This window comes from Leptonotus elevatus, chromosome 11 (assembly GCF_054856555.1).
Source record: "Leptonotus elevatus isolate MCC_2025b chromosome 11, RoL_Lele_1.0, whole genome shotgun sequence".
NCBI lineage: Eukaryota > Metazoa > Chordata > Actinopteri > Syngnathiformes > Syngnathidae > Leptonotus > Leptonotus elevatus.
Window position 1 is genome coordinate 5,866,824 of NC_141249.1, and position 16,321 is coordinate 5,883,144.

Genomic DNA, 16,321 nt, shown 5'->3' on the forward strand with positions numbered 1-16,321 from the left:
ATAAATAGCCACATCCATCACAAGACTGATTTACTGGCTTCACTTACAAGGTTAATGCAGCCCCAAGGGACACAATGTGGGCCATTGGGTTATCTTTTGAAGAACAACTGTTCAAGCAGATACAGGAAGGTTAATTGATTTTGGCTTTGAGCATAACATATATTTACAGTGGAACTTCATAGTTTGAATGTCTCGGAACTCGTACAAATTAGACTTCAACCATAAAATCTGAGTAAAAAATGCCTCGGAGTTTGAACTCATTTTCGGAATTCAAACACCCAAGCAAAGCAAGCTAAGCCGAACGTACCTTGAAAACGGGTAGCCGAGCGAAGCCGAGCGAAGCCGAGCGAAGCCGAGCGAAGCCGAGCGAAGCCGAGCGAAGCCGAGCGAAGCCGAGCAATGCCGAATGCTCACGTTGCGGTAGTTGAGACGATGCACTGCTCATTTCCAGTCAGATCGTGAATACTCCCGGAGGTGCTCCATACTCGCGAGTGCATTTAGATTTTTCCATGACAATTTTCCTTGCCATAGGCCCAAAGAAAGACAACAGTGCGAGTGGCAGCAAAGAAAAACATACAGTGCTGCGAACCACAGTGGAATCAGGAAGGAGATTATCGCGCTGCTGTAACTACCATGACTACTTCTGTAAATACTGGCACGAGGACCCCCCTTAGCTGTTCAACAACGTGCCTGACGTTAAACAACACACGCAAGGACCGCTTAATAGTCTAACAATATGCCCAATGTAAAATACACAAACTCAGCAATGAACTAAAGCTAGCATTAACATAGCATTTATCATCCACTGATGCCATCACACCACAACAGGTAAGGTAAGGTAATTTTATTGTTTAAATACTGTACTGTACTGTAAATGTAAAAAACATAAATATAAATTAAAATAGGAATTTTCTGTTTTTGGAGCTTGGCAACGGATGAATTGCATTTACATTATTTCCTATGGGAAAAAATGTTTCGGAGGTTGAACAATTCGGACTTTGAACACTTCGCAGGAACGAATTATGTTCAAACTCCGAGGTACCACTGTACGTTGTCACGTGTCATAATCTTATAGATAATGTGTCAGTAATACTCGTACAAACTACAATACTACATGTTTCACGATGCGACAGCCCCTTGACACAGTTTTGATCAGGTGTTCATGCAATTGAACATAAACAACTGTTTAGCTCATCCTTTCTTTTCTTAAGCTTAAGACAGTAATTGCTGCATTTGACACATCTAGCCCAACAACCAGCTCTAAAACCATGCATGGTAACACAAAAACAGGGTCTACATAACTTAATTAAGAGCTCATATTTAACCCTAGTAAGTAAGTAGGGCTGTGAACGTATAGATGGATGGAGATGAATGCTGAATCATAATTTTCGGATTCAAGTGAGAATGAATCATAGCATGTTGTTGAGTGTCACAGGAATGTTAGAATGGCAACGCGTGTGTACAGTTGGTATGTGCACTGCGTTGTCTGATGCGCGTTTTTTGAGACCTGACACCCAAAAGTGTTTGAATGTGTAATGAGAATATTTAGCCATTTAGCTAATGAGCATTATATCAAACTGTTAGCAATCATTCAGTAAAGTCTAACTAGGCAATGTATCAAAGTCTTTTGCTGTAGGTCTCTGATGCCGTTCTAGCTCGAAGGCAGTCGGCAAATTTGGACGCTGGGCCAGAGAGACAAACTTTCTTAGGAGTTTGCTTAGCGCTAGTGTTGAATTATTAACATTGTTTTTCAGTTTCAATTTATATTTTAGCCGTTTTGGATTTAGTTATAGCTGTGTAGCTCAATGAATAGTATTGTCTATTGTATTCTTATCTGTCTCTCTTGCCTGGGAAAGAGGGAGTAGAGTTTGTACCAGTCTCAGTCGGTCCAAGGACAGGCTGATTTATTATTGTTTAGGTCTAATCTGATTTGTATTCCTGGGAACTTCTGCCTTTTTGTGAATGGGAGGGGAGAGGAGACTTTTCGTATTCACCCACTTTTCAATAAATAATGATGTGCAGGAGAAGGAGGGACACACTTTTGAACAGAACACTGCTTGGGTGACTTCATTTGTGTGATCAGAAGCTTCTGATAATTATAATACCTTTGCAAAGGGACTTCTTCACCAGAATCTCACCATTCAGTTAATTGAACACGCAAAGAGTAGAATACAAATATTGGCTACTCTAACACTAGCTAGCTAGCTAGCTGCTACAACAGGCACGGCACGGCACATATGTGATATACTGATATGTTTAAAAAGAAAAATGGATATGAAGCTTGGCAAAGTGCATTAGACAACATTTGGTGTGGATAAAGCCTAAAGTGTACTCTATATACCATTATGAACACGTTGATTAAATTTTTGGGGATTATGACATGTTTTTCAGCAAAAGTACAATCAATAACCCATTCAAATGGATTCAGGATTCAGTTGGTTAAATGGTAAACGAATATGCAGGCACTACAAGTAGTTGAAACTAATAAGTCAAAGGTTTGGTAATGTCAAATACACACTGGTGATGAAATGATGTGTCTCCATATTGTTCCTTTTTTGCAGTGCTGTTGTGACAGAGGGTTAAACACAACATTAATACAGAAACTCTTTTTCCCCTATTTCTCTTACTGTGGGGACTTTTCAGTCCTCAAGATTCATCACCATTTCCCAAGTTAACCATGACCTCAAACACAAAATAAAGGTGTGAAATTTTTAACTTGCTGTCCCGGCATACGTCATTGTCTTTTTAAAGGAGTATCCAGGGAGGCTCCCTGTCCCATTTGTCTCGTCTTTTGTCATATGCACGCAAGTAGTGTCATCAAATTATATCAGAGACAAGATGAGTAGAAACCCATAGAAACACGTATTATGGAAAATTCAAGGCTGGGAGCTATGGAAACTGAAAATGAGGGGAGCACAACATTATAGACCCTGAAGATATAATTCTCCCATGATTTGGAATGAAGTTGAAGTGCAAACGAGGGCAGAGCTCTTAACATGAAACATGGTCATGGTAATGACATTATTTTTCACGTGTGTACCCATGTCCTGTAATACTTTTAGAGCAATGAATGTGGCTAACGCCTTTCAACGTAAAGCAATAAGCAACTGAAACGACGTTGACGTACTGATTGATTTGACTTGTTCACGTTTTTTCTAAAATAACATGTCATTCTATGCTCCCCACTCGTGTGAACAGTTTAGGGAAGAAGGCCCTTTTCGGCTCCAGCATGACTGCATCCTAATGCACAAGTCAAGGTCCGTAAAGACGTGCTTTGATGAGTGTGAAGTAGAAAAACTGGCGAGACTTGACCTTAAAACCCATCAAACACCGTTGAGATGAACTAGAACAGAACTTGTGAGCCAGGCCCTCCCTTTTAAATCTTGTGACCTATGACCTCACAAATATTCCTTAAGATGAATGTACAAACATTCCAACATCTTACTGAAAGTCTTCCCAAAAGAGTGTAAGCCAGGGCTGGAATGGCACCAAAAGAAAAAAAGAAAAAATCCTGGCATTTTGACTTAAGCCCGCCAGTCCGACTCCTGATCACCTCACCAAACACATAGTCCTGCCACTGATATTGACTTATGTTGGTTCAAGTTGCTGTCTATATTTGAAATTGATGAATGGACTAGTCCTTCTAAATTGTGGGCCAGTCTCTTGGGGTAAAATTCAGGAAAATAATAATTAAAAAGCACAGCATCGGCCCCAAAAAATGCCGGCCCATCAGGCATCTGCTCTGTACGCCAGATGGCCAGTCCAGCCCTGGTGTAAACTGTAGCTGCACTATATGAACCCACAGAAGTCTAGTTGATAAAGGGGGGAAAAAAGCAAGAAGCAGATGAAACGTAGTCATGCTTTACTTTTAATCGCTTCTTAGAAAAAGTATTTCTGATTGATTATTGTTTAACACAATATACAATATAATGCCATACATTGTGTAAAACATTTATTAATCCACCTGCAACAACCGGTGGACCTAAATGTGTTGTTGACAATAACAAAAATCACCTCTCATGCAGATAGTGCTAAATCAGGCTAACCACTTGGACAACCAGGACCAAAATGCATGAACATAGATTAACAATGTTAATACTGAACACAATTGTTTATCAAAACTGCTAACAAGTTTGGTCAGGAACAGTTTACACAGTAGCACAGTTACATAAGAGCATTTTGTTAACGCAGATCAATTGAGTGCCGTGCGTATTGTAGCATGCCACCAGTACCGTTGCAGTGACATCTACTTTTTCATGATGTGCAATAAGTGGAACAGTAGATCATTTGTGGGGTTTGTGTTGCTCAAACTTGTATTTTTAGACATTAGCAGTTGTCATTTAAAGATGTGAAAAGAAGCAATTTATGTATTTTGATAGGAAGCAACGATCGAGTGTCTGTGCTGCTTAGCTATGCATGTGTCCTATTTCCAAGCGTATGCAGTTTAACATGTCCTCTATGCAAAGGTGATAAATCCAGGTTGAGAAAGTGAAACACAGTTTGGCTTTAGCCCCAGGTGCTAGCGAGCTAGCTCCCTAGCAGGTAAACAAACGCCATGGGAGCTAGCTAGGGAGCTAGCTAGCTAGCACCTAGGGCTCTGCCTCTATGTCGCATCTTGGTCACCAAACTGCTGTCAGATGACAACCTTATACCTTCAAAAATTATGGTCCCAGTTTAAATGGACAAAAATCAGTGAAAATTAAATTAGCAAGCAACTAAAAATATTTTTCAAAAGAAATAAAGGACATTAGTTAAAGCGATGATCTTTAAGTACATTTTTGGTTTAAATGAGGTTGGCGATATTTTTTTTAGAATGCAGCAATACATAAAAAAACAACTTTGGTTATTTTGTAGTTACAAGGTTCTCATATGACAACATTCCTTTAGCTCCTGCTCTGACGGGCGATCCAAAGAGTGTGCAGTTATATACACAATGTTACATTGTGTTGTGTGTAAATATATTTATAGAACAATATATTCCAGAGCCTTCTACACATTAGACACCACCACTTCCTGGTAATGCAAGTGCATATAAATTAGAAAATCGACTTTACACTCAACCGGTATTTCTTATTTACATGCTTAACGTATCGAATAAATACACACTGTTATAAACAGCAAAAAGAGCAACTTGAGCTTCTAGCGACAAACAATTATAGACAAAAGTGAGTCGTGATGGGGAGAAGTATAAGGCCAATGGCAAAGTCAACATATGCAAACACACACACACACACAACATATTCAAAACCTCCCATACTGCACACGCATACAACACACACGATTGCCAGTTAATTAACTATCCTGGAGTGAATTTTGACAAAGTACCATTTTAGTATATCACTTAACCAATATGCATACAAACATTGACAAACAAATAAACTTTGCTGTGGGAGCCAGATGAAACGTGAGGTCGACAAACCCTTTTCAAACTTGACTCTAAAATAGGAAGAAAAAAAAGATTGACAGTTTGCTGTCAAAATAGTATACCTAAGTCCCCTTATCTCCCTAAAGTTTATCTATCAAATATACAGCATGAGTGTCAATTTGTAATAACCAAACTGCCCTAGAAACCTGATGCGGTAAAGGGGCTTTCCCTCCCCCTTCTTCTCTCCTTTAAATGACGTCATTGGGAGGGAGCAGCACTTGAGTGATTTTCATAGCAGGAAAGAAATAGCTGGCCTGATTGTTTTGGGTTGTGTCCTTGGAGCCGAGAGGGGTTTGTCAAGCATGTGAACAGTGGCACTGATGAGGCTCCGTGAGCGCCTTTCATACTGGCAGCTGGGAGATCACCTTCAAATCATGTGGTCTGCCGGGCCTGATTGCATAGGGGCAGAAGGGCATTGCATCAGATGGGCTGGGGGGGGGGGGGGGGGGGGGGTTCAGGAGTAGTTCCAACTAACAGGATTATTAAGACTGCAGCATATCTGCCTGTTAAAAATAGAATCACTGCTGATGTGCATTTTGTCCTTGTCAGACTCTATCTTTGATTTGAAAGAATTGCAGACCTCCACAAAGGCAAATGTGTATAAAATGCCTTTTGTGTTATGTGATATCGATCTGTAAGCAATTTGTTATGCTACGCCCTCCAGTAAATTAGGTAAGTGGCCCTGTATGTTGCTTTTAATGGTGTCAAACAAATGGTGGTGAAATTATAAAATCCTCAGCAGAGGTAGTTATTAGTTTAGGGTGACCAGACATCCCGGGTTAACCGGGACTAGTGTTAATTTTATCCGCCATTTTTAAATTTAGTCGAACTAATCCCGTTTTTATTTAGTTAACTTTTAGTCGACTAGAAATCTAGCATTTCAGTCTTTATTTTAATCCAAGAAAACGTAATTTTGTCTAGTTTTAGTCAACAAAAACTGTTGTTGTGATGTTTTAGCCTAGTTTTAGTCAGGACAATCATTTATTTAACCCCTGTATTTTTATTGGTCAGCTGATTATGTTGAATATTTCGGCTCTAAAACTATTTGATGGCTACTATGGCGCAATGCTATAAATTAGCCAGCATTAGTTAGCGGTCGGATTAACATTATTGTTGGAACGTTATAGCCGTTGGATTAATGTTACGTTATACCTCTAATTTACTTTTTTTTCTCTTTTTTTTTTGTGCCTATCACCGTGAATCCACCTCCTGTCTGTCCCATGTGGGTGTGCATGTTGCACTTGCTAGCTGCAGATTTGAAAGGGGGTGTGTCACTCACTATGTGTTACATCAGTGTCACATTGGCAGATTAGTAGAGACAAGATTTTACAAAATCATATAATTTTCGTCTCATTTTTGTTCATGAACTCAAATGTCCATAGATTTTAGTCCACTTTTTATTAAGTGAAGTCTCAAGTCTCAAGTTTCGTCTCGTCCTGACGAAAATGCATACTGATTTATTCCCAGTTTTTATTTATTAATGAAGGTTTTAGTCTAGTTTTAGTCCGGTGAAAAATGTGTGTTGCCCAAAAATTATTTTGTTGAGTTTTCGTTGACGAAATTAACACTAACCGTGACAGTCCCGGGGTTTTGATAAACCAATTAAAAGGGAATTTAACTGTTAAATTCCTATTTACGTTCACATTCACGTTTGCGCTCTCATTCTCATCTGCAACTAATCGCTTGCAGGCATCCCATGTTTTTCTCATACCAGAACTAGAACTACTTTCTGCTTCCCTGTCTAACAATCATGGGAAATGTTGTCCTACTAGCCTAAATGCTGCAGTTAGTTACTTCCGGCACGCTTCCAATGTTCCATTGGGAACGTGAGGTAAATGCCACAGCTAGATTCTGGGACGGAGTAAAAAAATGTTGGATAATGGTCAAGTGTCAACCAAGATAACATTTAGCATTAGCTAAAGTAATAACACAAGCACCTCTCGCCAGATTGACATATTTGTTATAAGTAGTTCCTGTTGTTTGACTTTGAGTGAAATTGTCCTGGTTTGTAATTCTGAAAATCTGGTCACCCTTTATGAGTTGTTTGTTTTCATCTTGTGGCAGGACCGGTTTATCATGGTTGAAATAATCTGATTTGAATGTCACGCTCATGTAGAAAGAATATGAAAAATGCAAAACGTTAATTACTCAAATTTTCCATCCAACAGGAATACATGACCTCACTGTGCATTTTGCATGAAATTCCAGTTTGGGTCTGAAAAGTTAGGAAGCCCACAACGTTGATTATTTTACAGATCTTTCATTGAGAAGTATGAAGATGTATTAAATGTGAATGTAACAATATCACCATAAAACACAAACTACAAATGTAGTTGTGTTTAAACAATGTTGTGCTCAGGCTAAGAAATAATTCTGACAAAATGTGCACAATTACATTTCCCTACCAAGACAATTTCATCTAAGAGTTGTTTGTCGACATATTTCTCTATTGCCCAATACATGGAAGACTATTCTCTTAACATACAAAAATGATTTTACTCTCTCAGATAAGAAAAACATGTCACAGACATACTGTACTAGAGTGTTATTAAATAAATAAAAACTATATAAAGACATTAGTAAAAAAGGCACACAAAAGTTATTTGACAAATGGTACAGGAAAAAGTAAACACTTTCTCTTGCTATACAAACGTGTCTCCATCAGTAGATTTTATTCTATGCTACTTCTATATCATAACTCGTAAAAAAGTCTTAAGTTACAAAATTTCTCTCAGTAGTGTCAATGTTCATTTACTGCCAGTCCAGAAAAGAAACATTTCCTAACCTGGCCTTCAATTCCCACCGTCATTGTTGCGCGAGCGTCAAGACTAAAATGTTTGCAGTAAATATTTCCTGAGAACTCTGAAGCCGCTTCTCCGAAACCGTCTGTCCGTGCCTGGCTTCAAACACCCAAGTGCAAGACGGGCCCGTGCGGGCCAAAACTAAGCCTTTGCTTCTGCGGGCTTGTGAAAAAGCACAGCTGCAAGAGGATCTCCCCTCTTTTTCCAAAACACTTTCAAATCGGCACTTGAGCCTGCTGCCGGAAGCTTTATGTGTCTGTGGGCGACGCCTCGTGCGTCACGATCTCGATGGTCGACGTGGGCTCCATCACGTCGCTCTCGTCGTGCTCCTGATAGTCCAGAGGAGAATGAGAATCTCCGAGACTGTCCTCCTCCTCGTCGTCTTCCTCGTCCCCATCTTTCTCGATTCCGTTCAAGTCCTCCTCCTCCAGGGTCAGCTCAAACTGGAACTTCTCGCCGCCTCCCTGTCCTCCAGTGCCTCCCCCGTGTCCGTGAGAACTCTGATCATAGAAGGGTGGGGAGGGGCTCTGCGGGATCATGCTCTGGTACCAGTTCCTGTTGTCTTCCAGTGTGTCCAGAATGTCCTGCGCATCAGGATGGACCAGATCCGCCCAAGTTTCCCACAGAGGGTGGACGATGTAGTCAATGAAGCCCACCTAGAAGAAACAAAGACACACAGATTAGGCATGTCCGTTTTTTATTTATTTTTTGAATTCATTCACTCCCAGCCATTTTCACGGAAGCAACCCACTTCGCTCCAGCTGTTTTACTGTATTTTGACTGATTTCGCAAGGCCCACAGAAGATTCTGTTCTATTACTATAAAAACATGGAACCTACCAAAAGAAAGATTAGAGGATTTTCTTTCATCAGGAAAAAAAAAAGAGAATATTTGTATCTGTTTCCGTTTTGCAGCAATTAGCATTAGAATATAGCTAAATTTCATCATTATTCACAAACCTGTTGAAAACACTGGGAAAAATAGCTTGTTGCAACATGGCCCTGGCTGATCTCTTATACTCTGCTGCCACTCGCTGGCCGTTTTTTGTAATAACTACCATTACTTTAAGCGACCTCTTCAGGTCAGAAGCTGCATCAAAGCCTTCTGTATGCTCTAGCATAAAAAAACAAAACAAAGTATTAAAACGTATTTATACGTTTTTGGGTTTGAATGGAATTGACTGCTATTTATATTGCACTTTTTTTTTTTTTTAGCTATAATCCATCTATAACGCTGCACGCATTTTTTTTTCTCACCTGGCTCTTTTCCACTGAAGCTGTATGTTTATCGCACATCGGACTGATCTCCATCCCTCGTTCCCTCTCCCGGTCTCCCTGGTGGAAGAATTCATCCATGATCCGATCAGTCCACTGACGATACAGCTCCAGGGACTTTGTGGGGTTACTCAGGTCAGCGCAGTGCACCATGTTTCGCAGCACCTTGGGGGAAAAATAAATAAATAATCAATTTGACAATAAAAACTATATTCAATATCAGGGATGGGCAACTTAAATGTTAGGGGCCACAATTAGTCACTGGTGCCACTCTGGGGCCACATAGGGCCTTGCACTTCCTATCCAGATGTATCACAACATGGACACGATAAGTGCAACCATGCTCTCAATATATTTCATTTTTCGTAATACATTTCTCAATGCATGTATAAGCGATCCATCCTAACCCAATAACAAAGGGTTTGAAGCACACAACAAAATAATCTCTGAATGTAATTTTTGGGGGAAAAAAATTATCATTATCTCACGATGTAAATGGTAAAAATGTTTGTTTCCTGAAAAAATCTGGAAATAATGACATAGGCGATTACAGTGTTCCTTTGCTATAACGCGGTTCACTTTTCACGGTCTCACTGTTTCTCAGATTTTTTGTAATGGAGTTTTGCATGCATTATTTTTTTTAATAACAGTAATGTACCTATTTTATAACATTTATAAAGGTTTCAACATTGAGAATGTTTTAACAAGAGAAATGTGAGAAAATGGAAATGCTTCGATGAGAAAAGTGTATAAACTGTGTGGTGAGGGGTTTTAGAGCCTTAAAACATTTATAACACTGTATTTTAAGAAGGCGTCGATAAACAAATATTTAAAAAATAAACCTTTTTTGGGGGTGAAATTTATTGATTGAAATTGAAAAAATTGAATTTATTGGAGCCATAAGAAGCATGTAAATGAGAGGTGGGCGACTTGCAGTATTTGGATTCCTTACCTGTATTCTGTCTGTGTAATTGTCCAGCAGCAACACCCCAGAACTTGTCACTTTCTTGGTTTCCACCATTGTCTTCAGATCAGCCAACAGACTCATGTGTTTGGACATGTCAGTAGCTAAAACCTGCATGACAGAAAAAAAAAGGCAAAATTATTTTTTGACTTGAAGCATTTGATAAAGGATGGACACCAAAATTAAAATCAAGGTGTCGTACCATGTCAATGACCATCTTGCGTAGGGACTGCCGCTGCTTTTTTGTGAGGTTTTGGAAGATGTCACAGCCTTCTTCCTGCAGGAGCTTGAATCCAACAGCCAAGTGATGATTCTCCAGCACGGACTCATCGTTGTACATGAGCGCCAGCTCCGAGTCTGCTCGCAAGTGGAAAACAAAATCAGTCGCTCTCACCACTACTGCTCCAAAACTTTTAAAGACACAAAATCAAATTTGTTATTACAATTCACAACACATACTGGTATTGATGAGGAATTGGTTTGATACTCCTGGATGGTCAACATCATGGATGGCAGCGGCAAAGATGGCAGCAAGGATTTCAAGGTCGGTGAAGACAGCCTGGAGAAAACAAACGGCATGGTCACTTGATTTGGAAGATTGATCAGTTTTTAGAAATGTCACACAACAAAGCCGTGACAGCTCTGAATAAGGCTAAAGTCACAGCCAAAACGGTCAGCAAGCTAAGAGATTTCTCTTACTAGGGATTGGGGAGTACCGATAACAGGTATCAATATCGAGCTGATACCAGGTCTTATTTCAAGGTACTTGTGACGGTGACCAATTCCAGAATCGGCCACCCTCTTGTGGCCATTTTATGATACAAAATTAAAAGAATAGAAAATTGCCATTCATTTGATAACATTTTAAGGAAAAATGCTATTTTGGGATATATAGGTCAACCCCCTAAAAAATTTCTCGACAATATGTTCTATGCAGGCCCATTAGTCTAAACACGGTATTTTGTCTAACATTGTTAGTCGAATATGGGTTAAGAAGCAAACTCCAGCAGTTTTTTATCAATATCAGATGGCGGCCATTTTGCCACTTGCTGTCAACTAAAGATGACATCAATGTTGCTCAGGTCTCAGGTAACAACCAATCACAGCTCAGCTTCAGTAAACAGGTGAGCAGTGATTGGTCGATGCCTGAGCCCTGAGCAACTGTGATGTCATCTTCAGTCGACAGCAAGTGGCAAAATGGCCGCCCCCGGAGATGGATAAAAACAGGTGGATCTTGCTGCATAAACCATATTCCACAAATGTAATATTAATCAGAATGTCATTTTAAGACTAGTGAGGTCACATATAACATATTATTGTAAAGAAATATTAACGATTAACTTCCCGTTTAAAATGATCTGTCATTGTTTTTATTCAGGGATTTTAACGCACGATTAATGACCACCTGTACTGAGAGAATTCCAGTAATAAATTCAATAATAATGCATATATTTGTGGAGACTGGGTTCAAGTTGTATTTTACAATTTTAAAAATGTGCAGAATTTCACAAGTTACTTCATGTTAAAGATTAAAATAGCTCTTATTATGAAAAGAAAAATGCACTGAGCTGTCACCACTATCTTACAAATGCAATTATGCCATCTAGTGGCAGAAAAATAACCTCAACACTAATCAATATCACACTCTTTTTTTATAGTAGTATATCTTTTTAATTTTAACTAAATTCTATGAATTATTATGAAATTACTGTATCAATGATTAAAAGATGCAGCCATGTTTTTTTATTAGTTTTTTTCCCCACTTTTATATTAACAGGCGTATAAAAACTTTTTATTGTCCATTTAGAACAGTTATAAAATTTGCGATTAATCGTGAGTTAACTATTGAATTTATGCGATTAATTGCTATTACATTTTTTAATCGCCTGTCACTCCTATTATTATGATGATTCAAAATTGTATATATCAAAAACACTAGTGGTATCGGTACTTTGGATCTACTACTCAAGAGTTAAGTACTTGTTCTGGTATCGGTGTGAAAAAATGTGTATTCGTAAAAAAGAACATTCATCTTTTGGCTGTGCAGTACCTTGTGTCGTAACTTACGTCAAGTGCTGGAGTGGAGAGGAGGATGTGCGTGGACTGGGCTACGTCAGCCGCATGCAGGCTGTTGTGGTAGGCCACATCGGAATGGTAGTGATCTTCCAAAGTCATCATGTAGCCCACAAACGTGTCCGCTGGGATCTTAAATGTCTTTAATAGATCTCGCTCCTTACAAACACGAGATTGCGATACACATAGTTAGAGACGACACACGTAAGCAGCGTCACGCAACGTCATCCAAGGAAAGAAAGTTTCCTACCTGAAAGATGGCGTACATGATGCAGGTGAGAGGTCGGCTGTTTGAGTACTCGGAAACGGTGAAGATATTCAGGCCCCATTTGTTGAGGTCCTCCAGCTCCTTGGACAGCAATTCCTCTTTATCCGTTTTGACGCCGAAACGCGCGTTGCTGCTGCTGGAAAGCGACGATCCGTGGGAGATCTTCTTGACGCCGCTGATATGCGTCATCAGCTGCTGCTTGTGCTGCTGCTTCTTCTTCTCGCGTGTCTTGGAGGTCGGTGATGGGATCTCCACCTCATTCTGTTTCTCTGCGCAAAGGCAAAAAATAAAAATAAAGATGATGATGCACTAATTAGAAATAAAAAAACAATAATAATAAAATTAATAAAAAATAATAAAACAAATAAAATAAAATAAAACATCTAATAAAAAAAAACTGTAAAAACAATAGTGTGTGTTAAGAAGAAGTCAAAAAAGGGGTCATTGAAGCTTCCATAGTAGGTCTTTGTTTCCTTAGAATTGCTACCTGAGAAGCAAGCTACACGATGGAAACACCTGCAACCTATCAGCCGATCTGCACTCATGCGACCGTTCATTCATCGTCTGTGCATTCATTTGTTGAATCTATCTCATGTTGTCCACCTGCTGTCTCCCTCAACTCCTATTGTTCATTCATCTCACTCTCTTGCAGAACCTTTTTCCACCTCATCACGCTACACTGGTTTGCCAGTCGGCTGGGGGTCATCTTCCTGACTAGCTCCTGAACAGTGGTAATGAGGGTTAGTCTTGAAAGTCTGTGAAATGTTTATCAGCGATTTGTTAAAACGTTGATCTGTGAATATTTCACTTACACAATCACACATGTAACTAAGAATCTCAAAATATTGGATTGTAATGTAAATTCTCAAATTCCCATTTTTCCCCTGTTGATCAAAAGCATTAACTAAATACTGAGCTTTACACACTCAGAATTTTTAGCTAATCGCCAAGTTAAAAAAAAGAAAAATATAACCGATCCAGTCAGAAGATGGACCAATATATCCATTTAAACAACATGTTTATTTTTGGTTGAAGCATGCATAATTGCACCCCAAAAAAATCCGTGAAGCAGCGAGGCTGCAAAAAATGAACCACATTATAGTGAGGGGACACTAAATAATGGAATAAAAAAAATGGCAACAATTAAACCCTAAATATTCAGCAAAAAGTGCTGATAAACATCAATAAATGGAAAATAGGAAGAAAAAAATGCCCCCCCCCAAATTTTTATAAAATTAAAATTAAAACATTAATAATATTGGAAAATAATTGAAAACAATCTGAGTGTATTGTAAACCCTTGGATTATAAACAATGAGAGCACAGAACATCCCTGAAGTGAACGACATTGTATTTGCTGTAATGTTTAATTTCGAGGATCCAATCAATGATCTATCGGCAAATTATAACATTACAGCCGATCACCACATTTTGTATAAAAAATGCAAAATACCTGCTGATTGGATCCAACCGATCACATCTGTGTAAAGGCTACTAAATAATGTTTAAATACAATTGAATTAATCAGTCAGAGCTGCAGTTAACACTTTTAATGACCCCGTTAAGCGATGTCAGTGATTTGTTTCTAAATACATCAAATAAGTTAAACAGGTCGCATTACGATTTTTGTATTCATTCCAATTTGGCAGGGTTGTCCACAACATGATTCTCTGTGGTGTCTCATATTTATACGCCATTTTATTTTCACTTTACTGGGAGTTGAAGGGCTAGCTTGTGCAAGTGATAGTGATTATAATGTGATTATAAAAGCAACTGAGGCAACTTTAATGTCCATTCAATGTTTGCATAATAGTGTTTTGTAGTGCTTAGCTAATTGGAGCTCATTTACTTCTTTTTTTATCATGGCCTCCCAAACATGAGTAAAAAACATAAATAGAAAACGGAACGAAATCAGAAATGCTGCTCAAGCGTTCGTTGTATTTACATCACTTGCGAGAAGAGCCGAATGACATCCTGAATTGAATGACTGCCGTCTTATCCAAGAGCTTCTTTGTCAAGCTCCAACTCAGCTCATCACTGTCTTATCCGCCTGTGCTCGGGTTATTCAATTACCAGCTGTAATTCAAATAATTACTTTCAGTCTCACGCTCTCCCCCTCCTCCTCTTGCACCCTTCTTGTTTTAGATCTGTCTTATTCTCTCCCCTGAGCTGAAGCCAGTTAACACTAAGAACAGCCAATTAAGCGCTCTTGGACATGTGCAGTCTGCAAAATAAGAGGAAGAAAATATTGCCGTCTAATTTATTGGAGGGCGCTATTAAACTCGGTCGGCTGTAGGACTGTGAGGACTTGGGCTTTGGCACCGGAGGATCACGGTTCAAGTCTTGTGTGTCGGACAAAATGTAGAAGTAGCATTGAGTTGTTGGGTAGATGCTAGTCTGTTTCCTGGTTACTGTCGAGTTGCCCTTGAGCAAGGCTGTCGCCACTACACTATTCTCTTCCCTCATATTTTTAACGTCCACACCCCCGACCTCAAAGATCCTGTTCTTGCCTGTGCCTTCTTACCACATTAGTTTTCCTTTTCATCCTGTCCATAATGTAATATTAATCAAAATATTGTTTTTTTGACTAGTGGGGCTGTATTGAACATATTATTGTAAATAATAGTTTTCCTTTTTATATTCATGGGTTGAATGCCTTTTAAGAGTTTTTAAGGATTCACAAGAACCTTGCATACAGATGAAGGAGAAGCTGTTTGGCACTTTTTCAAAATTTTGTTCTCTAAGGGAGGCATATTCCAATATGAATAGAGGAAATAATGATGTAATACTGAAAAGATCGATCGTGACAGGCACACAACTGCATGCTGTCTTTCAAGACAGATGAGGAGGTTTTATTTGCAAACTCCATTTTGCTGGCTGGAAATAACCCTACACCTCCACAAATCAGCATGCGTTTCCTCATCACTCAAAGAATATTGAAATACCGCCTCACTATGTTTTCAGGATGTCGTTCCTTTATCGTATGTTCTCTTAGGCCATCTGAGGATGGGAGGAAACTGAGAAAGGACTTTCAAGGCGTCCCTGCTGCAAAAAAACGCACTAAGCTCGAGATGACTCATCCAGTATGGTAACTACCAGCAAAGGGGGTTCCTCTGTACCTCTTGTTTTCTCCTTCACTGCAGTCACTTCTCTCCCTCCCTCGCTTGCTCTCCGCTCCTCCCCACCCCACCGCCACTGATCCAGCAGTGAGGGATATGCCATTTACACCACACGGATCAGGATGCCCATCGATCGGAAGCACAGTGTCTATAAATAGACCCAACCACCTCCATCGTGGCGTGCAATCTACATACATGTTCTTCTAAATTTGTGTGTTTAACATATCATTGATCCTTTCTCAAAGCAAGACTGAAGCCACTCAGGGAAGATTTGCTGATTGCCTACTGCTAAAATTAATTAAGGATGTCATTTGAATGTGATATTTAAATGTATAGATTACAGGTGGGTAATTTCCCTTGATTGTCCAACCCACATTGAATCAGATTGTAACTAGTTT

The 16,321-nt window shown here is 39.3% G+C and overlaps 1 protein-coding gene across 5 annotated transcripts in view; it reads right to left on the minus strand.

Annotated features, from left to right (window-relative positions):
* Positions 1–3,855: 3,855 nt before the first annotated feature.
* The window catches only part of pde4ba (phosphodiesterase 4B, cAMP-specific a), a 171,418-nt gene continuing 158,952 nt past the window's right edge, over positions 3,856–16,321 (minus strand). For all 5 annotated transcript variants that reach the window (XM_086089090.1, XM_086089091.1, XM_086089093.1 and 2 more), the window contains 7 exons: positions 12,788–13,074; positions 12,532–12,696; positions 10,924–11,023; positions 10,667–10,821; positions 10,453–10,575; positions 9,483–9,665; positions 3,856–8,882 (listed from right to left, as the gene is read on the minus strand). In XM_086089090.1, the coding sequence (XP_085945216.1) occupies positions 8,475–8,882; positions 9,483–9,665; positions 10,453–10,575; positions 10,667–10,821; positions 10,924–11,023; positions 12,532–12,696; positions 12,788–13,074 (1,421 nt within the window). In that variant the 3' untranslated portion in view covers positions 3,856–8,474. The remainder of the gene's footprint in view (positions 8,883–9,482; positions 9,666–10,452; positions 10,576–10,666; positions 10,822–10,923; positions 11,024–12,531; positions 12,697–12,787; positions 13,075–16,321) is intronic.